The sequence below is a fragment of the Aulostomus chinensis genome, chromosome 17 (assembly GCF_037954235.1).
Source record: "Aulostomus chinensis isolate RoL2024-O1b breed Wild chromosome 17, RoL_Achi_v1.0, whole genome shotgun sequence".
Taxonomy (NCBI): Eukaryota; Metazoa; Chordata; class Actinopteri; order Syngnathiformes; family Aulostomidae; genus Aulostomus; species Aulostomus chinensis.
Window position 1 is genome coordinate 13,879,255 of NC_141336.1, and position 27,020 is coordinate 13,906,274.

The window sequence follows — 27,020 nt, forward strand, 5'->3', positions numbered from 1 at the left end:
TCTATTGTCGTTGTATGATTATCTTGACTGTCTACCTGTGTGACAGCGGCATCCCCAGGACATAGACAGAGGAGATGTCAGCAGGTCTGAGAGCGTGAACTAAGGAGAGACGCTCGGCAATGTCAGCATACAGCAGCGGATGCATATTTATCTTATCTATATTTCTATATTTATCTTTCAGTCTATACGGGTATAAACACAGGAATTAATCAGACTCATTTGATTATTCATTTCCATCGTTAGCGTACGTACCCGAGGAAGACGGTGAGAATGGTGCAGGTACTTGTGAGCAGAGAGCTGGTAAGTAACTTTCTGTCTTTAACATGAAAAAACATTCCTCGCACTGTCATTTACATTGCAAACGTTATCAATGAAACAATATCATTATTGTCATGATTTATTTCACCTTTTATTACATTATAACTGATAGAACTTACCTTCTCTGATTTCTCTGTTGGTATCTCAATTTTTCGTATGTCATTGCTGACAGCATCTAAATGCGACAACATGAGATTAGGTCTGAACACAAACACGTTTTTGAGCTAGAAATTAAAAAAAAAAACTGGTTAAGAGCAAGAAAAAAAAGCGTATTGCTTTGAATTCCCTTTTACTTAACAAAGTAGAACAGAATTATGTTACAAGCCATCGTTTTAGTCCACTTGTGCACGAGTGATATTTATGTTCAACATGCTGAAACACTGCAGACTTTCCTTATCCTGCACATATCAGCAGCAGCAATGTTTATCCTCCATTTAACTCTTCCCTAAAAGCAACAAATAATTCAGTGCGTTAAATTTAACCATTAAATAATTCAGACTGAACTTTACTTTACCTATTAAAAGAAAACAGGCTCCAACCAGGGCTGCGAGAGTCAGGCAAGCAGATCCCGTCATGGTGGGCTGAGAAACTGAGGGGTTTGTGTATTGTCTTTTCAGCCTCAGAGAGAAGGAGAGAGAACCACTTCCACTAATGACACTGTACCCTTAAAGGGTGTGGAAAAGGCAGAGAGGATTGCAATTTTATGAAGGAATAGAGGTAAAGATATATACATGTATATGTATAAATCTCCTGTTGGTATATATGTATATATATATATGTATGCATGTTTTATTCTCAGTCATATCTTATCATTCAATCTGGATAAGAATCAACAATATTACAAACTCCTCCTCTCATTTACCAACACTGGTTTATAGGTGTTTGGCTGTGTATTTCTGTCACCAGATGGAATATCTTCATATCTCATATTTTATGGAGGGTCAGCGACATGTTAAGTCACATTTATGACTTCCACCCTGACATTTGGCCCCAGGAATCCTCACCACATCCACAGTATCATTTATATCTAAACTACAGAAGAATAGAAGACAAAAACCCATCAAACATCACATCATGTTTTAGCCTCTCTCTCTATCTCTCTCTCTCTCTCTCTCTTTTAAAATCCAACATAAAATCAGGAGCAAATAACTGACATATGAATATAGACATTAACTGAAATATGTATATATATATATATATATATATAAATATATACAGTATATATGTATATACACTATATTCATAGTTTGTTTTTTTTGTTTTTTGCTTTATATATGTTAAAAAAACTTTAACCTGCTCGTGAACAAGGGCATCTCCTGGAGCCAGAGCTGCTTCATTGGTTAGACTAACAGGAAAGGGTTTGTGGACACAGTGATAGTTACCAGAGAGATTTTCCGGAGAAATGAACACATTTCATGCTTCATAATAAAACTCATTTGGGTGTAAATGCTCAAACAGTTCTTTCAGCCTATCTGGCTCTTAATCAGAGTTTAGAATTTTAATCACTGAGCTTGTTTTTAATGCAAAGTTGTGAAAATGCATCTTATCGTTAAGCGCTTTTGTTTGCTCTAAACCTGTGATGATAAACGTTACTTCATCTTTCATATTTTTTTACTGGGTTACATAATTATATGTTAACAACCAACAAGGTAGTCAAACTGATTTAGGTTCAGATTTGGAGATGTGATAAGATATGATTAGATTGTTAAACACTTTACGAGTTTGTCCTTAGATTAGTTGCATAGATAGCCTGACCCTTGGAATCAGGAAAGAGTCAAATATCAAGCTATCACGATGATGTGCAGTCATCAGATTCTCACCAAGCCGGTAAAAAAAAAAAAAACACACACACAAAAAAACCCAACTTTGTCAATGGCTGCTGAGAAATTGTAGAATAAAGCTTTTAAAAAATGAGAAGCTACTATAACGTGCTATAAATATATATCAACTAATAAAGAGAAAGTGAACAGGACAATGTTCCAGTGCAAATCACAGTTCGAGGCAGAATGATAGTCCTGACAGATGTAAAACAATTCAGAGTATATTGGCAGTGAACAGTAATTAAATGGAAAAACTTCCAATAATTATTCTTATATTCCTTTTATTCAACTTCCAGCTTTATATTCTGATGTTTTTTTTCATTATTTTTGTCGCAGTTTTTTATGAATCTCTTGTTTTATTCAATTGGTTGTGTTTCTTTTTGCTGATTGCACGATTTTTGTCCTCAGGTCTCCATTGGAAATCTTTATCTCGACAAGTTAACCCGACCAAACGAGGAAGAAATGTGCATTTGAAAATGAAATAGTTGTAATATGTCAGGGTGAACTGGATTTAAAGTCGAATATAAGCAGCCGAACTGAACACAAGATGAAGGCAGAAAGAGTCAATCGATCGACAGATGTAGGGGACATATAAGCAAGCTAGATTTCTATTCACCAGATCTCTTTAAGTGCTTCACATCCGCGAGAGACAGAGTTCCTCCATGGGTTGACGATGTGAGTCCCACTTTCTAAGCGATTTAAAAAGCTGAATAAGATTTGATGTAGAAGGATGGATTTATTTTTGAAAACCTCCTCAAATGACATACTTATGGAAGCCCATTTATGCAGTGAAAGAAAACACAAACGGGGATCTTGATCATGAAAATAACTCAGTGTTTTATTTTTGGTCTGAATTATGTAATCATATTGACTTTTTAACGTTTCACAATTTCTCTCCTAGTTGTGTCTTTTTTAACTCAAAATGTTCACTTGTATCTGAAAATGAAGACTTACAATAACATATTCCTATTTTTCATACTTGATGTCAATATTTTTCTGTAAATTGTCCCATATAAACGTTAATATTTATTTATTTTAGTTTTTGTTTGTTTCTTATTTCATAAATGTTTTTCTTTCTCTTAATTTATATTGTCCTTTCTTCTTCCCCCTGTAAATGCAGCTGAAACTGTCTAAATTTTCCCTGTCTGGGATGAATAAAGTATTCTTATTCTTATTAATTGCAGAAATTGGCATCTTTAATATTTTTTCTCTTTCTCCTCTGGGACTGAAAGTAAGTCAGAACAGTGTGTTATGGATACTGTTAGACCTTAAAGCACATCCTTTGTACGCTGACACTGTAACCAGCTGCACACGTTCAGCGTCGCTCAGTGCTGCCCCCTCGTGGAGCACCAGTGGACCGCTGCAGTGCGCTGCTACGTCACGACCGGATGTTGATACCGGAGAACAGCGCAGACAGGAACAGCTGAAATAGGACAACAAAGACACGACGACGACAACGTCGATACAAATAACAGATGTGCGACTGAAACATACTACATTTACTGGTGACATCCTCGCAGGCGGAGACATTTTCTGTCCTACAACCAAAACTGAAAAGGTAAGGAAGCCGACATTTTGGATAGAAGTAGAAAATACTTTTTGTTGTTGTTCTCCTTCTTCGTTATTTGTTACCATTGACGTTACCGATTTTAGCTGGACTGCTAACGCTACGTTACCGTGTTTTGACCAATAAATTGTTTATTTTTAGTCGGTTTAAACCTATTTAACTTCTAATCCCATTGTAATGAGCAGCATTGAAAGCTCAGCTGCCATCTAACGTACATGTAGATGTACTGACGAAGGGCCAGTCAGGGACAAAAAGTACTTGTTGAAACGTTATTGCTACAGTAGCGATGGAGGTAGAAGTAGACCGGGAAAAAACATACAGTACAATTTTAGATGAGGTCGTAAGTTACAACTTTCGTCAGTGACTGTTGGCAACTGTTTAGCTATTGGTTAAAAGGATGAATACAATAAACGATGTAACAGTACAACAGAAGCTGTATAGACATAGGCTGTGTGCTAAAAAAAAAGTTTTGTTTATCTTTTGCGTTTTTTTATTTAGATTTCTCGGTATTTACAATCCCAGCACCACACAATGAGAACACAAAAGGAAAAAAAAATGTGCAAAAATGACGTACTCTGCTAAGCTAGTAGATAGTGTGCTTACTTGTGATGTGCAGTTTAGCGCAGATTTGATGCATCATCTTTCCGTTCCTGATACTTTGAGTATGGTTTTGAGTATGGGCTGAAATCATTCTTTTACGTGGAAGGAAGAAACATCATAATTATTTAAATACTGGTCTTTTTCTCTTTGTAATACTAGATTAACCAATATACATACCTATGTTTGTATTTACAAAAGGGGTATTACTATTACGTTAATATAATGTAAATGTAGGTAAGAAATCATCTCGACATCAATCATCTAAACTGCTGAGACTCTTGTAGGTCCACTGGCACACTGCTGACAAGGATAGATTGTCACTGATACCTGGTCAAGTTATTCAATTCAATTCAATCACTTGTTTGTCCCCAGGGGCAATTCAAGGCACATTTAAAGTATAAAAGTATAACAAAAAACATAGAAACAACATATATCTCCTCTGTGTTTGAGGAGAATCTTAGGAGTCTTTCAGAAACTGTGCCCCAATTCTTTGAGATTCTTCTCTGAAATCTGGGCACAATTGAATCGGTGAATCATATATGATTGTTTGTTCCAATCCCAAGCCAACATGCATGGTTTACTTCATATTTTCCTTATAGAGAAAGCTGAAACTGTTTTACCAAAATAATACGTAGATCTGATTTTCATGTTCTTGCCCTTTTTACCTCTGCACTCCCAGAAGATAGAAAAATGGGACGTATCTTTTTGGACCACATCGGTGGAACGCGCCTCTTCTCCTGTGCCAACTGTGACACCATCCTAACGAATCGATCTGAACTTATTTCCACACGTTTTACCGGAGCTACAGGCAGAGCTTTCCTCTTCAACAAGGTACAGATACATTAGCGACGTAGATTTTATGACCTAAAAACTCATTAAAAGCTTCTAATCGTGTGCATGCCTGTGCTTCAACCCCCCAGGTTGTGAACCTGCAGTACAGCGAGGTGCAGGACAGAGTGATGCTGACTGGCAGACACATGGTGAGGGACGTCAGCTGCAAGAACTGCAACAGTAAGCTGGGATGGATCTACGAGTTTGCCACAGAGGACAGTCAGCGATACAAGGAGGGACGTGTCATCCTAGAGAGGGCGCTGGTCAGAGAGAGTGAGGGCTTTGAAGAGCATGTCCCCTCTGACAACTCATGAGCCCAAACCCCTTTTTTCATTCACCTATTCCTTTACTCCCCCCTGCCACTGCACTGCACACTGCCACCTGCAGACTCTGTGAAGTAATGGCTTCACTTCTTTGCCCCATTTCCAGCCGGTGGTTCGTTAGCTCTGCTGATCTGAAGATTGACTTGCTGGATATGTACCTGCTGAATAGGCGTCCCCAAATTTCTTCCTTATTCATGTGTCCCAGGGCACCCCCCCCCACCCCCACCCCACCCCCCCCCACCCCCCAAGAAAAAATACACACACACACACACACCCAAAAAAAAGGAACCAAATACTGGGACTCAATAAAGGGACCTCCCATAAACAGAATTCTCACCACAGCTGCACATGGCACCACATCTTATCACAGTTAATTAAACACATGCACAGGTACAGATTACACCTGTGTATCTGAGCATGCTCATTGTAGACACACAGGTGATGATGTCACTCTACATACAGCTTTCATGAGCCTTCAGTGTTGTGATCGCTCTATTTGTCACTGGTGAGCAGTGAATTATCAGTTTCATTTTCTTAGCCAATTGTGTGTTTAATGGTATTTGTGTAAAAAGTCTACATTTTCTCATCCTGGTGATACAAAACACACAGTTATTACTGTTTGACATTTTCTTCACAATAAGAACTGCAGTTATTTTGGATTCAGATGTACACAAAGTGATGTTAAGTGTCGTGGAAGTGTTTGTTCACTACTATTGGTCCTACACTACCGTTCTCCATCTGTTGCCATGGATTCTGTGCCTGCGTGATGTGCCATGTGATGTGAGTTATCAGGAGCATGAACCTTCCAGCCATGTGTCGTCACTCTGATGGGGGTGGGGGGTGGGGGGGTATGTGTCTGTGAGGAGTGAGTCATGGGTAGGATTATGAGAGGATGGGTCCCTCTTGGGATTTAAATTTGCAAAGTGACAGAAGATGGAGCTTGTAAAAGCTGAAATTACTAAAAACACAACAACCCGCACATGCCGGAGTCGTGCTTGAGTCGCACAGCTGCCAGTGCCATCTGTAAAGGACCCTTCTTCTCCTATGATCCCATGCTAAGATGGCCTCTCCCTTTTACAGCCAAACAAGCTGTCGAGTCACCCTCGCAACGTTGTAGATCCTGTGAAGATTGCAATTAAAACGCATGCTCGCAGCCATCACCAGCATCTCTTTGCTTGCCTGCACAAGGTCACGCAAGACGGAGCAACTTGTCATCACATTAAAAAGGAAAAGTTAAAAATATCTGGTCGCTTTTCCAGGACACCGATCAACAAGTCAGTGCAGTGTACAGTCATTAACCACGCAAGAGTATTTTCGTTTTATTGCTTCGAATTTTATGAATATGGAAAAAAAATTGCTTTACTCTGTATGAGTATTATTTTATTGATACATTTATAGTGCAATTTTCTTGGAAGTTTTGGATAAAAAAAAAAGTTTTCTTGTGTGGTTTAAGCAAGATTTTCTTTGATGTTCTTTCTAAATAAAGTTGTAGTGTTTCTGGGTTACATTCTCCTGCTTTGTATCCACGAGCGTATTTTTGTCAGTAAGTACAGTGACGCTAGCAGGTAGTCACCACTGAAAATAGTACATTTCACACACCACCTTTTTTGGAAACATGTATATTTGCCATCTTTCCCAGAGCCAGACGAGAAGATGAGATACCCTTCTGATCTCTGTGCATTCACTAGGGAACTGAGATCCACCATGACGAGCTGAATGCTAGTTAGCTTAGCATGATGAATTTCAGTGGATGGGAAATATTTGCATATCTCAGTCAAAAGCCACACATTTCCTAAATGGTATTTATATGCATTAATATAACTATGATTGTGTGTAGAGTGTTACGAACAGTTAGAAATCACAAGTTACATGGCTGGAACTACTTTTCTGATCAGTGCAGTAATTTGACACACTTCTTCAAAAGTGACTAGAGGGGTAACTGCTACTGCTTATCACTCTTTAAGGGGGATGAGATCTTTTTGGATAAACCATCTATCCATCCATCCATCCATTTTCTTCCGCTTATTCCATTAAAGGCCACGGAGCCTATCCCAGCGGCTTTCAGGCGAGAGGCGGGGTTCACCCTGGACAGGTCACCAGTCCATCACAGGGCCAACACATAGAGACAGACAACCATTCACACTCACAGTCACACCTACGGTCAATTTAGAGTATCAATCAGCCTCGTCCCCTCTTGATGTCTTTGGACTGTGGGAGGAAGCTGGAGTACCAGAGAGAACCCACACAGGAACAGGGAGAACATGGAGACTCCACACAGAAAGATCCTGTGCCTGAGCTGGGACTCAAACCCAGAACCTTCTTGCTGTGAGGCGACAGTGCTGACCACTGCACCACCGTGCTGCCGTAAACCATCTAATTAATGACTTTTGACAGAGATTTGCTCACACTTCCCGTCCACCACCATTCACTGCGCTAAGCTAATCAGTCTGTGGGTCTCAGTTTACATACATAGTAGAGTAACTTATCTTTTTGCTTGGCTATGGAGAAGATGACAAATATGCATATATCCTAAGACGTTGGTGTGTTCTTTTAAGGTTCCTAAAATTTGTCAAACTTGTGACACAATACAGATTTTGAGATAAACGCATGTATTTAAGTTTAGTAAAGGAGTATAATAATCCTCAAATCCACTAAAAGGATGTAGGTTATGGGAGATTATGCTACTTTTGGTCCTCTAGATGGCAGCACATCACTGCAGGAACAGGTGATCTCTGAAGCTGTTTTCCCTGGGAAGCATGATGCTGAGTCCCTCGCCTGCCTCTGACGTCAGTCTGCTTGGCACAGTCTGTAGAGCTTCACTGCAATCTGGATATCCATGTCAGTGATGTTACTCCCCGGAGCAAAGGAAATGAATGAATTCTTCTGAATTATTTGAAAACGCCCGACACAGGCCAATGACAGACACACTTTATGGAAGAAATGTGGCAGGAACAGCAAAATATCCGTGAAAAAAATAGTTTAACCGGATCTTCTTTTAATACTATCCATTCACTGCAACCATGAGGAGGTTTCGACTGCATTTGGTTTATAAATAGGCAGGGATGATTCACTCCTAATCCACTAATATTGCTGCGCTGCCATGGAGTTATTCATAGCTTCATTGTTGGTGTCTATGGGGGTCTGTGTCACAGTGGAATCACAGGTCTGCTCCTCTGCAGTTACTCCTGAATGCACAGAGGACTAAATTTAGGTCACACCAATATTAATCACTTTTCCTGTCTATTTTTAAGTCTGCATCATTTCCTTGACAGATATTTAGCATCAATGAACCGTTACCTTGTGCCATTTAAATGCCAGACATGACCAGAGGCAAAAAGGAGGCCCCACCTCCAGAGAGCTCACTCTCCTGCTTTATAATTCATCGTAGTCTTTGACTTTGTCCCAGCGTAACCTCAGGATTGTCTACTGTGTCTATTGAGAAAACCATCTGACCAGATAAGGATAATTACACTGCCTTGCTAATCCTATTAGTCTGCCGGCAACTGGATTGACATGGCACAAATCTGGACGTGATAGTCTTTATGTGTGTGTGTTCTCAGCTAAAGCTATTTTTCCCACTCCCCTTCAGACACAGCGCTCTCGGGCAGGACTTTTGAACACTCTGATTCTCTGAACAAACTAACCCAACTACTACTACTAAGAGATAGAGCAAAAGCTAATAATAGGAAAGACAGAAAAAAAGACACATTTCAAAATGAGATGACGCTCCCATGTGTAGAATTATGTGTCATCTATCTTCCTTCCACCCACTGACAAATCTGGGAGAGCAAGATGAAAGTTATATTGAGATGCAGGGGATGATTTTGGGGAGGGGGAGGAAGACTCCCGAAGAGAATTGACTGCACCCTTAATTGGTTTATGATTCATTATTCCCGGACAGCTATTTTAGTTTACCCCTTTGTCTTTCTTCGACTCCACAGGACATCACCATCACACCCCCTTCTTTATTCCTTTGGAGCAGAGTTATAGAATATAGAAATGAACTATTTCCATCACTCTCTCACACGCACACACACTCATCCTTGTACTTATGTCTTTGTGAGGACTTTCACTGATGTAATACATTACCTAGCCCCTCACCCTAACCCTAACCATCTCAACTGACTGCCTGACCCTAACCTCTACCCAAAACCTAACCAGAACCTAATCCTAACCTCGACCCTAAACCTAACCAGAACCTAATTCTAACCTCCACCCTAAAACCAAGTCTTGACCTTCAAACCGCCCTTTGAAGATGTGAGGACCGGCTAAAATGTCCCCACTTTCCAAAAATGTTCTCACTCTGTCGGTTAAATGCATATTCTAGTCCTCAATATGTAGCAAGTACAAGAACACACACACACACACACACACACACAAAGGAGTGACATCATTCTGTCAACAGGAGAAAACAGCATGCTTTCCATTGACATCACTCCACATCCCGTTGCTAGGAGACAGAGAAGACAACATTAGTTACTATGGTGACTGCACTTCACCTTCAAAGCTCCTGACCTTTTTGGTTGTCTGTGGCGAAGGAGAACGTGTGTGTGCTTTTTTTTTGTGCGCAAGCTTGAAACGGACGAGTCAAATGATGTTGTGTAACACGAGCATTCAAGGTCCAGTTGACTCATTGGCTGCTGTGAAGCCAACGTTAAACTACAGTGTGGATTAAAGGAGCGTTGGAAGAATACACACAAGACTTGCTGCAACAACTAATCATGTCAAGCTGTCATGATGTCACCGAGGTGGAATGATTCAACAACACCGTGACAGTCTTGTCTTTGTGATTGGTATAAAAGCTGATGAAGCTTATTAATCTGGTGAGTCAAGCATCGGTGTTTTTTTTAAAAACAGAATTAGTTCAATGCAGCTTCAAAAGTCAAACTATGAGAAAGAAGCACAACTTGAGACTTGAATGAAATGATATATTTATTTGGATAGAGTTCATAAGCTGACTCATAACAGTGTTCACTGCATTTACCTGAGGACAGTGATTTTTTAGATTTTTTTTTTTAAAAGAGGTCCAGCATCAGCAAGTGATAAAAATGAGCTACGAAAACAACAAAAAATAAACAGCACGAGAGGGTTATACAGGTAAGATTCAAGCTGGTTCAGGTTTCAATGGGATGAAGACAAGTGTATGTACTTGTACACTACTACGTGTTGATTGAATTGGAAAACAGCACCTTTAGAAGTAACAACCAGGAGCTTCTTTCAGTGTTTTATAGTGTGGTTTGAATTTTGCCGACACTGCACCAGTAATCCTAGACTGCAGTGTTACAGTTGCTGCTGTAGATTGTTCCTATAACAGAAGACAAAATGAAATGATATTGAGAGCGAGAGTCAGGAGGGTCAGTGGCTCTGAGTGTGCTTGCAGCGCCACTCGTTTCAATTTCTGTCCTTTTTTGGCACAATTGAAGTGGCTCAGCTGTCATTTGCTAATTGAGTTTAGCAGGCGCATCAATGCCAGTCCTCTAGAGAGGGACACGGGGAGAGGTGGGCATTACAGGGCTTTTTTGGATTAAGTTGACTTCAGGGACAATTTCCACTCCAAGTCTGGTCTTTGCCTTTGTGCCACCCTGCACATCGAGGGGTAATGTTGTCCCAACAGGACATTCTTCCACCCCAGCACCACCCACATCCTGCCTCCACAAGGCATCCCTTCTTTCCCAGAAAGGGCACAAAGCTCATTTGCTTTTGCAGTTATCCACACATGACATCTCCTGATGATTTGCAAGTGTAGCAGAGAGTAACCTTGTCATAGTTAGGTGAAGGTTCTTTTTCCTAACAAGATGGATGACATTCTGGATATTTTACACCAGAAAATCTGCTTCACTCCCCTTTGGCTTTGATGTGATAAAGCTACTTGAGCAAACAAGCAGTAACCATCTCTACAAACTAAATGGGAAATATAATTCCCACATTTGTATAAAAGCTTGATTTTACCCAGAAAAGGTGGAAAATTTTACACATAAATACCAGTTTTCTTTTCTCAGACTACAAATGGTACATGGTTCGTTCCATTGTCTAGCTACCTGCGGTGCTAATTGGGTATTGGTACGATTTGTCAAGTCCTCATATGTACAGGTGATTTTTCGTATGGCTCTGCTCCATCATTTATGACACCGATATACATTAAAAAAAAAATTACACATAATAAGACCAGTTTAAGACATGGCAATGGAACAAGAATTACCAACAGCATTAATTTATGACACGTCTATGATGAAGTTCTGAACCAACAATCATAATAAACGACAACAAACTGAACAGATAAAATATACCGACAGCAAGCTAACAGTGACCATAAAAGGACAGACACGGCGGGGAGACTGTTAACATGACCGTCGGATGAATTCTTTGAACTGGACACATAAATGTACATAACATTCCCCCTTTTTTCCTGCTAGCATCTTTGACACAAACGGAAGCTCTCTCCCCTGAAGCCATGCATACCACCAGGAGGTGTACTTATTTTCCCTTTTGAAAGGCGTGGAGCACGGTGTCCCCCGGGAGGGACTCTCAAGCTCTCTGGACTGAACCACCCAGGACATCTCATTACCCGGTCGAACTCGTCCTCCATTCTCACTGCATCTTCCTGTCCAGCATCTTCTCCTTGTCACCCAGATTGTCAGCCATTGATTTCCAGTATCGATGGCAGGCCAACTCCAGCAGCTCCAGGCCGCCAACCAGCTTCTGCTGGGCCAGATACACCCCCACCATGACCAAGAAGTAGAGTCTAAAGGGAGCCCACAGCCACAGGCCAGTGAAGCACAGAGCAATAAAACTGCTCCAGTACAGCAGTGAGGCAGCTTTGATCAGAGCCACCCGCAACTCTGATTTACAAGGCGGCACTCGTGCGACGCCATCCCTGTCGAAGGCTCGCGGCTGGCCAGAGTAGAAGTCCCGCAGACGAGCCTCCTTCTCAGCCCAGCGATCTCGACACCAAGACTCTAGGTTGGAGGAGGAGGGCAGAGACTCGACTGGGTAGCGGCAGACATGGAAGTGGATCTCACGAGGGAAAAGCCCCAACATGAGATGGCGTTCTGTTTGAGGGATGTTCTTGGGGTACGCCACTGTGATGTCATGGACAGCATCCAGGTTGTCTCCTAGGAAGAGACACTTTTAATCATCAACAAGTCAAATTCTGGATACAGCACCTGTTTCCTGTACAATATAAAGTATCATCTTATCGTCATAAAAAGGTAATAAAAAGTTTCTAATCTTGGGGTGTAATGATAAACATTCCCACTGAAGTTATTAGTTCAGGTGGGCAAAGAACAGATGCAGCACTGGTGTGATACCTCCTCACTGGAAAGGCAGGTGCAGAGATTTACAAAGACTACGAATTATATGCACAAGATCCAGAAGAGTCCGTGGTTCAACCCAGATGTCATGTTGCGAGGGCACCAACGCTGCACTCTAGGACTAGCACTGCCTGCAATGATTATGATCGGCTTCAGCAGGATGATAACTGGTTGAGCGCAGCTCGAACGACGGACGAGGACCAAAGCTATAAGCTGTTACATTATGGATTTGTGATCATTTGACTTTGGTTTCTTTCCCCCTGAAGCATGACAAAACGGCAGAGAGGATCATACCATCTCTTCTCCACATCCGTGCAGCTTACTGTAACCTTGTAATACATACATCAAAATCCATATCATCTGTACCTCCAACTATCCGAGGGCTTAGTGCCTTTCAAACTTCCCTGAACTCAACTGAGGGAGCTCTGAATGAAAATATCAAGCAGGCAGGATGACACCTGCCAGCACCTGCTCCTGCACGGCTCAGTCATACCACAGCAAAAATAGAGCCGTGAGGGGCACGGTGGACCTGGTCAAAGACAACATGCACGGCATGTCAGTCAGCGGTGCAGCAGAGAGTGAGAGGAGAATTAGCTAAGTCGGATGACATCACACCGATTACCAACACCTGCTTAGAGGAGTTAGTGTCGTGCTCAGCAGCATCCAGGGCGGCTGCAGGATGAGACAGCAAGGCCAGAGGTGGTATTTAAGACCTTTGGAGGGCTGCCAGAATTAGCTCATAGGGAAACATAAGAATCTCAGGGGTGGTGTAATGGCTGGCACTGGGATGACGCATAGGTCTGTGTATTTAAGAATAACAGGTATGATCCCTCTTCCACAAACAGCATCAGTGGAATAACAATAGTCATCATGGGAGTGTGTCATCTTTTCCCTGCTTCTTCTTCTTTTGATAAAGCTGATGATGAGGACAAAACACGCTGGCATTGGCAAATAACCCAAAACAACACTTGTATTACAGGTGGGCCATGGCCATGTTTACTTCTGATGAAGTCACAAACAGTTTAGGTTCTGACCTTTTCTTAGTCTGTCCACGATGAAAGTGAACCCGGTGGTGCGCGGATGCAACACATACTCAAAGTTTGGCAGGCTGTTCTGGGCGGCAAACGCGTCACTCCTCGCTCGCGTGTTTTCTGCAGGAGGAAAAGCACACAGAATAAACCCGACAGCTCCAAGCTCAAGAGATGTTTGTATTGATACATAAATCATGCTTTATGTAGTAGAGGAAAACACTGGAGGACAGTCAAAGTTTGTCAACACTGCACGCATTGTATGACTGATTTTTTTGGGGGGGACCTGGAAGCTGTTTCTCTTACTTCAAAATGTTCACCTTAACCCTTGATATAGATTAAAAATATCTTTCAATTTTAGATGAGAGTACAATCTGTGTGTGTTCAGTGGGGCAAAAAAGTATTTGGCAGCCACCAATTCTGCAAGTTGTCCCACTTAAAAGATGAGAGGTCTGTAATATTCATCATTGGTACACTTCAACTTTGAGCGATAATGTTTAAAAAAAAAAAAATCAAGGAAATCACATTGTATGATTTTCAAAGAATTTATTTGTATCATGGTGCAGGAAATAAGTATTGATCAATATGAAAAGGTTCACCTCAATACTATGTAATGTAACCCTGGTTGGCATTGACAGGTCAAACGTTTCTTGTAGGTCTTCACCAGGTCTGCACACACTGTAGCTGGTATTTTGGCCCATACCTCCATGCAGATCTTCTCAAGAGCAGTGATATTTTGGGGCTGTCTCTGGGCAACATGGACTTTCAACTCCCTCCACAGATTTCCTCTTGGATTGAGGTCCGGAGACTGGCTAGGCAACTCCAAAACCTTGAAATGCTTTTTACGTAGCCACTCCTTCGTTGCCTGAGCGGTGCGTTCGGATTCATTGTCATGCTGGAAGATCCAGCCACGTTTCATCCTCAATGCTCTCACTGATGGAAGGAGGTGTTTGCCCAAAATCTCACGATACATGGCCCCATTCATCATTTCCTTAATACGGATCCGTCGTCCTGTCCCCTTTGCAGAAAAGCAGCCCCAAAGCCTGATATTTCCACCCCCATGCTTCACAGTGGGTATGGTGTTCTTGGGATGCAACTCAGCATTCTTCCCCCTCCAAACACGGCGAGTGGCGTTTATACCAAGGAATTCCATTTTGGTCTCAGCTCACCACATGAAATTCTCCCAAACCTCCTCTGGATCATCCAGATGGTCCCTGGTAAACTTTAGACGGGCCTTGGCGTGTGCTGGTTTAAGCAGGGGGACCTTTGGAGCGCTGCAGGATTTTAATCCGTGACGAGGTAGTGTGTTACTCATAGTAACCTTTGTTACTGTGGTCCCAGCTCTCTTCAGGTCATTAACCAGTTCCCCCCGTGTAGTTCTGGGCTGTTTCCTCACCGTCATACATCATTTGTACCCCATGAGGTGAGATCTTGCATGGAGCCCTGGGTTGAGGGAGACTGTCAGTGATCTTGTCTTCATTCCATTTTCTAATAACTGCTCCAACAGTTGATCTCTCCTCACCAAGCTGCTGGCCTATTGTACATTGGCTCATCCCAGTCTCGTGCAGGTGTACAATCTTGTCCCTGGTGTCCTTAGACAGCCCTTTGGTCTCGGCCATGGTGGAGAGGTTACAGTCTGACTGTTTAAGGGTGTCTTTTACACAGATAACAAGTTCAAATATGTGCCATTAATACAGGTAACGAGTGGAGGACAGAGGAGCTTCTAAATGAAGAAGTAACAGGTCTGTGAGGGCTAAATTCTTATTTTCTGCACCATTATACAAATAAATGCTTTGAAAATCATTCAATGGGATTTCCTGGATTTCTTTTTTCCACATTCTGTCTCTCACAGTTGAAGTGTACCAATGAAAAACATTACAGACATCTCTCATCTTTTTAAGTGGGACAACTTGCAGAATCGGTGGCTGCCAAATACTTCTTTGCCCCACTGTATATAACACTTCAATGTCGTGCAACCCAATTTCTCAGGGCTCATCAAAATGCTCACCTAAAAAGAAGCTTTTAAGCTGAATAATGAATAAAGAGAACAAATAATCACGGAGGGTTTCATTACCAAAAGTCATCCTTGCAACATATTCGCAATATTGATATATTAAGCTAAAAATGGGGTGAGATTTGGTTTCTTCCGCATCAAGCAGCCCTAGTAACAACACACGAAACATTGGTTACAGGATGTGACTACTACGTGAAACAAGTCCACTAGTGACAAATGGTTAAACATTACTAAAAAGCAGACGGGGACATAAAGACAGCGAAGATGACAGTTTAACTAAACATTTCTTAAGAACATGTAAACCATATCATGACTCATTAGTCTTATTATGTAACAAGAATAGAAGCCTTTCAGGCTGACAACAGCACGACAGACCGCCCTGTGTTGATCAGGCTGCACTAAAGCCCAGACTTGTGATTGTTGTACAATCTTCCATTCAATTTCTGGAAGATTAAAGGAGTTTGTATGAAATCTCAAGAGGAGCTTGGGTGCACTCTGAACCTGACCCTACATATCAAGGTCTGCACGAATGTTCCAAGAAAATATGTTATAGGATGGGCGAAAAGGGCCATTCAGACATAGGAGGTACTGCATGAAACTCCTTGTTTCTTGCATCAAAATAAGCCTCGAGGTTTAAGAGGCTTAAAAACAGAAATGTGCACACACACACACAAATGTCAGGGTTGCAGCAAACTTTGCAAGCTCTGATAAAATGCTTTTGAAAACCTTAACAGAGAAAACTCAAAGCATTTCCGCAGAAAACAAATGCACATTTATGCTAGGGATGCGTACTGTTACTTATATACGTATCAGTACTCGTATCAATACTACTCTCCAATGATTTGGTGCAGAGACATAACATGAAAAGAGCAACAGAGGCAAATATCAGGCCAACGGGCTGCTAGAGGCAACTACCTTTTTTTCCTTCAGGATTAGAATTTTTTTTTAAATTTCTTTTTCAAAAGGAAGAATTTACTTTGATACTTGTTTCTGACAGCTTCCGAAAAGTTGAAGGCCTACATTTCTTTCATTTGTAATATTTGAGCCAGTTGCGGTGCAGCATATGACCAGACATTCGAAGCATTTGCTCCCTCTTCTACAGGAAACTAAGAAAAATATCTAACTTGTTATTTCTGTAACAAAATAATACATTTGAATGCAAGTGTCTGGTTTGCAGCAGTTAACGGCAGCATTTTGACATTCTGCTGTTCCTTTGGTGTCATTTTCCCTCATCTAATGATGGTAAAGAGGTTGAACTTTGGTGTCTGACTCCTGTTTCTTGACTGGAGTCTACGTGAAACAATTGTTATTGTATTATTATTTAGGAGCATAAACTGGCGGTGCTTCCACCTGACGCTCTCCCTGACCTGAGTGCTGGTGCTGGTTTTATCTGTTACCTTTTAAGACATTTTACATCAATAAATTCTAGAAATCTTAAAATCAGACCGTTGAAGGATCTGAGGGAACCCTGAAACCTGCTTGACCACACACAAACACAGAAGACCACAAGTAGAAGTCCTAAAATCCAAAGGCTGAATATGATGTAATGTCACTGGAACCCGATGACATAATATGTAAATAGAAGTGAAGCTTCCCCTTGCAAAGCTATTCGGGACTTTGATAGGCTTAATTGTGGTCTGATGGGGTTTTAGACACAGGTGTCACTTGATGCTTGGGTTGAAAGATCAGAGCATTCTAGCGGGAATGACTGCGTGGGGTGTGTATCCAGATTTGCTATGACTGTGTCAGTGTAAAGGGGCAAGACAGGTGGAGGGTCACACTGAGCCCTGGAAACCGGTTGGTTCTGAGAATATGGACAAAGTGCAGCATTCTTTAACTTCTCACCAGTGAGGTCTGTGCCCTCGGGGAACAGCAGCAGCTGCAGAGGCTCTCTGATGTCACAGAAGTAGTCCAGCATGTTCTCCAGATGTTTCTTGTCCACCTCCCAACGACGCTGAATGAAGACGAAGCAAGCCACCTGCATTGCCCAGCCTGGAAAGTACCGGTACATAAAAGTACTGCAATTCTGATAAACTGCGGTTACAACTTGTCCCTGTGACTGTGCTCTCTGACAAACTGCCTCTGGAGATCAGACATGACCAAGAATCATTTTCTTACATGGAAAATGTCTCTGGTTACTACCCTTGCAGTGTCATACCACTTCAACCACAAACCTTGAAATTGCATGTTCCTACAGTACCATCATTTATTATTTTAACCTATGTTGTGATGCTTTTTTGTTATCACTTTAACAACTGGAATGTCCCTGTCTCTGGGACTATTAAAAAGGCCCAAGTAACAATAATTATCATCGCATCATCAGTCTACCTGAAAAATATCACCTTTATACTGCTATCAGCCAGAACCCGGCAGATATTTACATCCGCCCATTTTTGCTCTTCTCTCACAACACATGATGGGGAAATAAAGTGGTAAATAAACATCAATGGGCTTTCTATTTTTTTTAAATGAGGAAGATAAAATTACTTCTTCCCTACACTGTTTTTCAATGTAAATATACTTTTTTTTTTTACACTGATTATATTGACATCAGAAATGATCTGTATCAGCCAAAAGTCGGTAAATCCATACAAACAATGAATTATCTCGCTTGGAATTTTCATCACATGGCTCCGACTGTGTAATTAGATTCAGCTGACTTCAATTTAATGCTCCTCTATAGAATGGAGGCAACTTTTTTTGTGATGCAAAGTGTGCGAGCATGTGCAGGAAAGGACAGAGCACCCCTTCTTGTTTACCCACCAAAGCCAGGAACAGCCTTGAGGGCAGCCTTGAGACAGATCTTCTCCAGACGAAGGTAGCTGTACCTGAGCAGGCAGCACCAGAGGAACATCCAGTCTAGACGGGTTCTGTGGTTCATGATGATGACACTGCGCTCCCCTGGTACAAAGGCGTCACCAGTTATGACCACCTTCACCCCGAATACCAGCTCCAGCAAGGACTACGAAGAGTAACAAGGAATGGAGGGAGGATGAAAAATACAAAAGGAGGATGGATGAGAAGGGAGAAAAAGGTGGAAAAGGAGAGACAGGAAAAACACAAATGTAGAGAGAGGATGAGAAGTAGAAATAAATCACTGATGCCGTCAACATTTGTGTGGTGACCGTAAACAGGAGTTAATTTCTGACAGAAGTTTACTATGTCTGACAAAATTCCAATCTGATTAAATAGGGAGGTGAAAACAAGGATAAGATTACACAGATTATAGCGACTGTGTGAAAGACAGGTAACTTAAGACCATCTGGCACACACAGAAGTAGGCTAAGTATAGGCTAAGCTGGTGTACACACCACAGGCAGGGTGAGCCAGGTGGCAACGATGCGATCGGTGATCCAGCGGTACCAAGCAGGTGACAGCAGCATGAGGGGCAAAACTGGACCCAGCATGAAGACACTTCCAAAGAAACTGCCCAAAAATAGGGTCACCACAAAGTATAGACCCCGCACCGACAGAGCCATCTGTGGAAAGATGAATGTGACCAGATCAGCACGCAACATTCGGAGAGAAAAGAAATCATTCCTGTGATATGGTCTTTACTCCGTTTTGCAATATAGAACAAAGTGCAAGCAGAGCCTGCAGTTCAGTTGTTCTTCCAACATATTTTCCCACAAACAGTGGAAAATCCAGGGCAGACATTCCTAGCATGGAATGTAAATAGGGGAGCCTTTCTGACTATGAGTAACAAACTGTGGGTGCATGGTCACTAAATTTAGTGAGGCTGTGGCTTCAGATTCACTGAATGGACAAACTGTGCAGTCGCAGGGTTGTGATCAAGTTGTAATCAGTTGTAGAAAAAACAAAGGCATGCTTCTCCAAATTAAAGACTATCTGCATCTGTGGTGGAAAATATCAGAGATACTCCCATCCACATTTTTTTCCCCCCCAGATTCCAACACACATTTTCAGATACTGATACAAGAGTCTATTTGGTGGAACAGCATCATTATTTTTACAGTTGACATTATGTTTATGGCAACATAAGCCTGTCAAAAACCGCACGATGCTTCCAATTACAAGTCAAAAATAATGTACTCCACATAGGGGTGGGACGGTTCACGAAATCCATAGTTCAGTTCATATGATATACAACATATTAACATACGATATAAGTCGTCCAAAAATCTAATAATTATAGTTTTTTGAAATCTGATTCCCAGTGTCATATCATGTCTGGAGATGTAGTCCAGGGATGTACATTTCAATTAGCAGAAGTATTTGAGATTCACTAGGAAATATTCAGCAGTTCTTTGAGGGTGTGCATGTGTAGATAGATACACACTATCTAAAACCTTTTTTCGTTTTGAAACCAAAATATTGTGGTTCACATGCAGTTTTTGACAGTTCAGTGTGACATCTCAAAGTCCAAAGCAATTTATTTGAACTCTATGTATGAATGAGGTGATGGTGGAGCATAAGAATAAGACACACGGTCCAGTTCAATCTATGGAATGGAATGGAATATGCATCAGTACGTGGATTGAAATTATTCCGATTTCCAATATGCATATAAAGTCAGTAGCCGCACCCATCTCTCGATCCCTACTTTAGAAAACATCCCCTAAAACTTGGAATCTGAAGCTATCCTCATTAGCAATCTCGGTATGAAGGCTAAGAAAATGTGATTTGGAGTTAACGTAACTGAACTTCAGTTGTACTTTGAGAAAAACATGAGCAATTTAGCAAAAACTGTGATTTGAGAAATGTGACCCTTTTTATTTATTGCCAGACTGTATGCAAGCATATGTTGTGCCATGGCCGATTTGAAACCAGCCTTGATTCAAGATGAACATGAATACAATGAAAGCAGAGTAGACTAAATAACATTAATACAACAGTGCTGAAATACCACATGGCCATTAGATTCCTGAAGAAAGTGCACAGAGCTTGTGATCCTTCTGAAATGAGAGACCAAGTAACGGGACCTTCAACTGTCCGTGACATCTGACGTTTAAACAGGCTCATCTGGACATGCGATGGGAGTCCCTTCGGAATTTCAATGACATCAGGCGAGACCACTTCAGCTTCCAATGTTACACTAGCAGAACATGTCCGTGACAATCCCTACCTACCTAACACAGATGTTTTCACTTATTCTGCCTGATTAGACCTCCGCTGTGTTCTTGACTGACATCTCACTCAGTCGCCAATTCACTCTGCTGTGTCTTATTAATGCACTGACTACGTGGTTAACCTGCAATTATCTATTTGTGTAGATTTCACAACACCTTTTTTGCAATAAAATAGCCAGGGACGCTGATAGTGTGTTTGACGTAATTCGAATAACACAATTATGTGGTGAACTCTTGTAATTCTCAAGATGGCCCCACCCAACTTCAGACCTGGTGTAATTAGCCAGAATAATTCAAAACACAAGTGTGTACTGAACAAAACTAACTTACATGCCAGCAGAGTCATCTACATCTCTGGACCTAGGCCACGTATATGAGTGTCATTTCGAAAACACCCTTTTTCTAGGTCTTCTGTTAGATGCATTTCTTCCAGGTTGAAGGGGTTCTAAAACTCAGTTTTCACTGCTGACGTTACAACAGGCAGAAAGGGAGTTTTGGAAGAGATGACGAAGAACAACCACATTCCTGATTGGGAACATGTCCTTCCATGATTCCAGAGCAAAATAAACATGACAAGCCTGTATATGTCTGAATGGTTATAATTCATCATGCGATGGTTAACTAACCACAGTTGTTGCCAATCTTGTCGTTCATCAATTGTCATGCACTTTAAATTATGCATTATATCACACCATCATGTCCTGGCTGTATGACTGATCATGTGATAATCCCTGTCAGGCATGTGATGTTAGTATGGACAGTGATTATTTCTGAAACTGCACTACGTTGCTAATTTAGACAAAGAGTTCTTAGTTTCAAAAAAGCCATTTTAAAATGAGAATGTGTTGTGAATGTAGCACTTGTGTCGAGCGTGGAACCAATTAATTTCTTTCCGGAGCTACAATGTCAAATTGCCTTTGGCCATAACAAGTACATTTAATGCTTTGATGTGCCAAACATTCAAATGGAAATGTGAATTGATTCAACACTTGGCAAGTACAGACAACACGACTACCATTTGAATAAGAACTTGATATTGTTTGTTAATGTTCAGAGTGTTCAGAGCTTTCACCGTCATCGTAAGGTTCACGAGTCTTTAGCATTGGGCCAGTTGTTTACAGGAAAGTCCTCTGATATAAAGGTTTAAAGGGTCTTGATTTGATGAGTCGGGCTGATGCCACAGGAAGCGGTTTCATCCAGCAGGTGTTTTCTTCTCTTACATGATCTGCTGTTCACACCTTTTCCTTCCACCTCAATTACTGTTGTGACTGCAGAAGCCTCCGGTCTAGACAACACTCTCCCATCATCGTGCCCTGGGTGACACCCTCGGCAGCACCATGACACAGCAAATCTCTATCAAAATACTGATATTAATAGAGTGAGGTGGCTGAAGGTGTGTTAGTGTGCATGATGATGCTGGCCATGAGGGCCTAAGGGTTACCAATTTTAACAATGGAAAAAGTGAGACATGAGAGGTGCGAAATAAGCTTGCTCAGCACAAGCTAAAATTAGGCTAGGTCCCCAAGTACATACACAACACACCCTTGGGTGCTTGAATAATCAAACAAGCCTATTTGTACAGTGAAAGGTGCACAGACACACACCACAAGTGGGAGATGTGAGAAGTGAATGGAACTATGAACATTAACATTTTAAACAAACATGTTTTTCTTCCGACTGGTTTGAACGCCAGGGACTTCACACTATTTATATTACGCATCCACGGAAACCCTTGTTTCCATACTCCAAGGCTACAACCACTTGAGAGTTTGATTTATTCCCATCCATTTAAGTTTGTTAAACATTATTTTAATCACCATAGAAATGAACCTGAAAGCACTTCCCCAAAACACAACACCACAAGCAATTGACAGTATACTCTTCATAGTCCAAGTCTGAATTCTCTGGCAGTCACATTGCATTCCTTACTTTAAGCCAAGACCAGACATCCCTACAGACCAACGCGGAGTTAAGAGGTCAAGCATGTCTAGGCTAAACAAAAGCCTGATTCCCTTCCCTTGGCTCTGTCCCTTGTATTAGAGTGCCCTTGAAAGTGGCCCTTCCCAATAGAGCCACAGGGGGCAAGGGTTGAATTCTACCTAGGAAATGGAACACCAATACTTACATCACCAGCGGTCAGACAATGACACTTTGGTAATGCATCAGTGATGAGTCTCTGAGCATTCCATGACACTAACATTACAGATGCATCCTAGACTCATATCCTGTTAATAGTTTACAAACACTTCCGAGAAAAAGTACCCATTGGCCTGGAAAGACTAAATGAACCTGGGACTGCTTAACCTTTTCGCTGTTGATGGACATGCTGCTTTTATCTTATGTGACTCAGTGCTTTGAGGTGCGTGCAGGTCTGAGCACCATTGCCTGAGAACCACATATCAGCATAACACCTGTATGTAGCTGTTTTTCAGTGCAGTCATGGTGTGATTTCGCAGGTTGCAATTGAATTGAGTGGTTCAGTGAATAAGATGGTACAGAAGTTTTGTTTTGTTTTGGGGTTTTTTAAATCACACACTGCAAATCCTAACAAGGATTGTATGCTTTAACCCCAAATATTATCAGGATCACTACAAAAAAAATTGAAGACGAACATTTTACATCTAGTTAGTCACATTACAGACGGACTGAAAACATGTCAATGGGTGGTCAAACACCAACCACACACAGTCCAGCCACATAGTAGGTTTTAGGGCTGCACAATAAACCAAAATTTAAGCGAAATGATAATGTGGCCCAGAGCAATTCTCAAATCACAGGAAGGCTCAATGTTTTAAATCAAATAGCAACCAGCAGGGAGTCAGCAGTGAAGCAGTGAACCATAATAAGAGGAGGAAGGAAGCATTGCACAGACTGAACATTGTGCACAATTTCCACACAGAAAGGGCGAAACTTATGCCATCAACTAGTTTTTGGAAATTATAATTTCAGAAGGTCTGAATTTGTAGAGAGCAAACAATTGCAGTTGTATCTCATGCTTTATAAACAAATTTGACAGTAAGTCGCACAGCTGCTTAGTGAGCAGATATACCCAAACTACCACAGTAATTACTTGACTAGTGCTGGGTAGTTTCCATTGTTGATCAGCCAGCATTGGGAAACACCTTCTTGATGCAAACATATACAAACACACATTTTGCATAATTCCAAGACAGTTCAAAGAATGCAAAATAGAGGATTTTAACTGGAGAGACAAAAAAACAGTTGACAGTTAACCTGAGGGTAAAAAAATGCATCAAATATAAGCTCTTTAAATAATAATATTATTATTAGAAGAAATAATAATAATCCTCTATGAATGTTGACTGCAAATAATTCTAGTCTGACTCACAGAGTTGAATGAAATAATGAATGTCTACACTTCATAAATTATAGCCATTCTAATGCATAGTTTAGCAAGTACGAAATACAAAAATTACAGTATGAAGAAAAAAGCAAAATTTTAGTCAATTAGATTATAATTTCCACATATCAAAATTTTTATTTCTATGAGGCATTGACTTTTTCGTTTTAAAAAAAACCTGTTGAAAGGTAATTTATAAACATAGGTTATATTTTTACATGTCCTTATCTTTGTGACCTAATTTGAATTCAATGTGAAAAAGCATAACGATGCTTACTTTCTATAAAATATCAAGAAGAAACAAATATTCGTCAAGTACATTTTTTTAAGTATTTTAACTCAGTTACTGCCCACCGCTACACATGAATACGGAAACTGATATTTCACCACTTTAGTGATGCTAATCATCGCCAGCTAACAGTTACACATGCACGAAAGACTACATACATTGTCAAACTGAGGAGGTCCCAAAGTTTCTATTTGACGTTGTCACCCTACTGCAAAATACGCAGTCTATAATCGGATTAACGCTGAATGTTTATTTGGACGTATGAGCCAACAAGGCTACCGTAATCTTTAGCAGCAGAATATCTTACCTTTAGCTTCATTTGCCACTCAAACACCAGGCTAACATAAACAACGTGAATACTAGCCTAGAAAGCCAAATCCCCTTCCAAAAAAAAACCAAACAAAAAAACATTATAAACCGGCGTAACTGCTGTAGGGTAAGAACAGTATATTGTCAGGAGTTAAGCAACTCACCTTTCTTGTTTTCCCCGGAATAAAAGTTTACGACTGACGTGAGCTATGAAGCTAGCTCCGAGGAACCCAGCCACTTGATAGCGACATAGCAACGCGCCCGCGAGCAGCTTGTTAATGGTAGCGTCCTAGCATAGCTTACAAACCACCGCGGAACTGGCAGTCCTCAGACCCTAAGCTTCTTGTGATGGTTTTGCAAGAAACTTGACTTTTGCAATGAATTAGCTGAACCAAAAACATAGGATGACTGCAGCTAATGTAGCCGCCCTGGTTGCTAACACGACCTCTCAACTTGTCACCTCTCACCCGTCCTTCCAACCAAACATCAACAGGTGGTGCTATTTGTGCAAAGTACATCCATCCAGGAGGCGACACGGGACGAGACACAACATGTTGAGCAACATTTGCTCTCTTGACTGAATGCAGTGTATGTTTCACACGTTGACGTGTTTGTTTTATTTTAATCTGCACTCAGAATATCTAGACTCATCAGGTCTTTGTACAGAAGGTGTTATAAAGGGATAGATTATAAATTACACAGCACTACACCAAATAAGAACAATCAATACAATAAAACAAAATTGATTATTATGTCAGGTTGTGTATATTTTATTGTAAAACAGCAACATCATGCATGTTGTCAGACTATCTGCACATCAAGTTTTTGAAGTATAAAGTAACATTTTTCAAATGCATTTCATTGCACTTTGATTTGAGTCCAAATTGTGAAATTCTATCAGTGACATAAGGTCAGTCTTCAGTCTGCACATGGTGTCCACTGTTGGAGAGAAGACAAGGTTGGTGGAAGTTTTTTTTTTTTTTTTTTTAAAGTTCATGAAGTTCATTGGGATTTGATGACATCACAAAAAATCTCTGATTTTGGTCCAAGAGCTTGGACTTTGATTTTGGAGATTCTTACTTTGATCTCTAACTTTATTGAATGTGTGGTCTTAATTTGTGATTTCCCCACCCTGGCCCGCACTCAGGTGTCACACTGCTAACTAAAAACCATCACACGTGAAGCAAAGCAACATACATGGTGTATTTAGTGTTCACTAAATAATTAGAGACAAGAATGTTCACTAACATCACTTCATTGGCATTCATTTCAATATAACCCGTTAAGGATAAAAAGTCCTTATTCAAAACATCATCAGTCTCGTTGTCAGTGGGTTTACAAAGAGCAACTCATTTTATACCTGTTCTTCTCGCCCCTGGTTTACAGTAAGTATTTCAAGGTAAAATAAATATCCAGCAGCTTTCACATATTTCTTTAATAATGGAAAGTTCTGAAACAAAATGTCTACAAATAATTACCAAATTGAATTGCAACTGGTTAGGTAAGTCCATTTCTGTAACCTCTTTTGTTTCCCATTTTCAGAGTTTGAGACGTTTAAATCTCCTTGATGTGTTCCACCTCAAGATCTCCCACATCAATTGCATCTGAACTCATTTAAATCTCAAGCGCAGTATTGATGATATACCTCCGGAGTGTGTTCCCCCCGACATAGCCTTTTAAAGTAGTGTAAATCCTAGCATGTGTCATTTGTTTCTTTTACCCACAGTTATGCTGTTCTACTGTTACGAATTACCTCAGCATTCAGTGATGTGTGCGCGCGTGTGTGTGCGCGCACATGCGTGTGTGTGTGTGTGTGTGTGTGTGTGTGTGTGCTCAGAATGGCCAATGTGCCTGTGTATCTGAGCATGTACTCCTTTGTGTGTTTGTACGTGGTTGTGAGTGTGTCGTGAATGAGGCAGAGACGGACTGACAGACAGGGTAAAAGAGAGAGCACTTAGTCAAACTCAAGACTTTTCCATGACCTGCTCCCTATGGCATGCACTCTATCTGAGAGACTGAGGGAACTGTATAGCTTTATCAGTATAAACCTCTCAAAGGTCAATGCATCACTTCAGAGGGGAACGGAAAACTTTCTCATTTTTTTGAGTTTGGTGCCAACTCACCTCCAAAAAGACAAGCACATCCACATGATTAATGTCG

At 41.0% G+C, this 27,020-nt stretch overlaps 3 protein-coding genes across 4 annotated transcripts in view; 1 reads left to right on the plus strand and 2 right to left on the minus strand.

Moving 5' to 3' along the window:
• plb1 (phospholipase B1) overlaps positions 1–939 on the minus strand; it is a 15,269-nt gene extending 14,330 nt beyond the window's left edge. The window contains exons 1-4 of one of the 2 annotated variants that reach the window (XR_015109903.1): positions 833–939; positions 438–493; positions 253–316; positions 36–99 (exon numbers count right to left, since the gene is read on the minus strand). Coding sequence is in view for 1 of the 2 variants with exons in the window: in XM_086183508.1 (XP_086039634.1) it covers positions 36–99; positions 253–316; positions 438–493; positions 833–893 (245 nt within the window). In the remaining variant the exon portion in view is untranslated. The remainder of the gene's footprint in view (positions 1–35; positions 100–252; positions 317–437; positions 494–832) is intronic. The other variant, XM_086183508.1, reaches the window with a different exon arrangement.
• A 2,576-nt stretch (positions 940–3,515) lies between these two features.
• Positions 3,516–6,962, plus strand: LOC147246405 (protein yippee-like 5). The gene is made up of 3 exons (XM_086182331.1): positions 3,516–3,696; positions 4,985–5,136; positions 5,226–6,962. The coding sequence occupies exons 2-3, from the start codon at positions 4,996–4,998 to the stop codon at positions 5,448–5,450; spliced, it is 366 nt and encodes a 121-aa protein (XP_086038457.1). The 5' UTR covers positions 3,516–3,696; positions 4,985–4,995; the 3' UTR covers positions 5,451–6,962.
• Positions 6,963–10,390: 3,428 nt separating this feature from the next.
• lclat1 (lysocardiolipin acyltransferase 1) lies at positions 10,391–25,351 on the minus strand. Its single transcript, XM_086182324.1, has 6 exons — positions 25,025–25,351; positions 19,123–19,290; positions 18,575–18,773; positions 17,657–17,803; positions 13,804–13,920; positions 10,391–12,571 (listed from the first exon to the last, which is right to left on the minus strand). The coding sequence occupies exons 2-6, from the start codon at positions 19,288–19,290 to the stop codon at positions 12,048–12,050; spliced, it is 1,155 nt and encodes a 384-aa protein (XP_086038450.1). The 5' UTR covers positions 25,025–25,351; the 3' UTR covers positions 10,391–12,047.
• Positions 25,352–27,020: the final 1,669 nt, after the last annotated feature.

Excerpts from the sequence above, each read along its gene's own strand:
- LOC147246405 (XM_086182331.1), top strand. The coding sequence starts at position 4,996 with ATGGGACGTATCTTTTTGGACCACATCGGTGGAACGCGCCTCTTCTCC. Across the intron at positions 5,137-5,225 it reads GAGCTTTCCTCTTCAACAAG|GTTGTGAACCTGCAGTACAG; the intron begins GTACAGATACAT and ends TCAACCCCCCAG.
- lclat1 (XM_086182324.1), bottom strand. The coding sequence starts at position 19,290 with ATGGCTCTGTCGGTGCGGGGTCTATACTTTGTGGTGACCCTATTTTTG. Across the intron at positions 17,804-18,574 it reads CAAGGCTGTTCCTGGCTTTG|GCTGGGCAATGCAGGTGGCT; the intron begins GTGGGTAAACAA and ends GGTACTTTCCAG. Across the intron at positions 13,921-17,656 it reads CGAGGGCACAGACCTCACTG|AAAACACGCGAGCGAGGAGT; the intron begins GTGAGAAGTTAA and ends TTCCTCCTGCAG.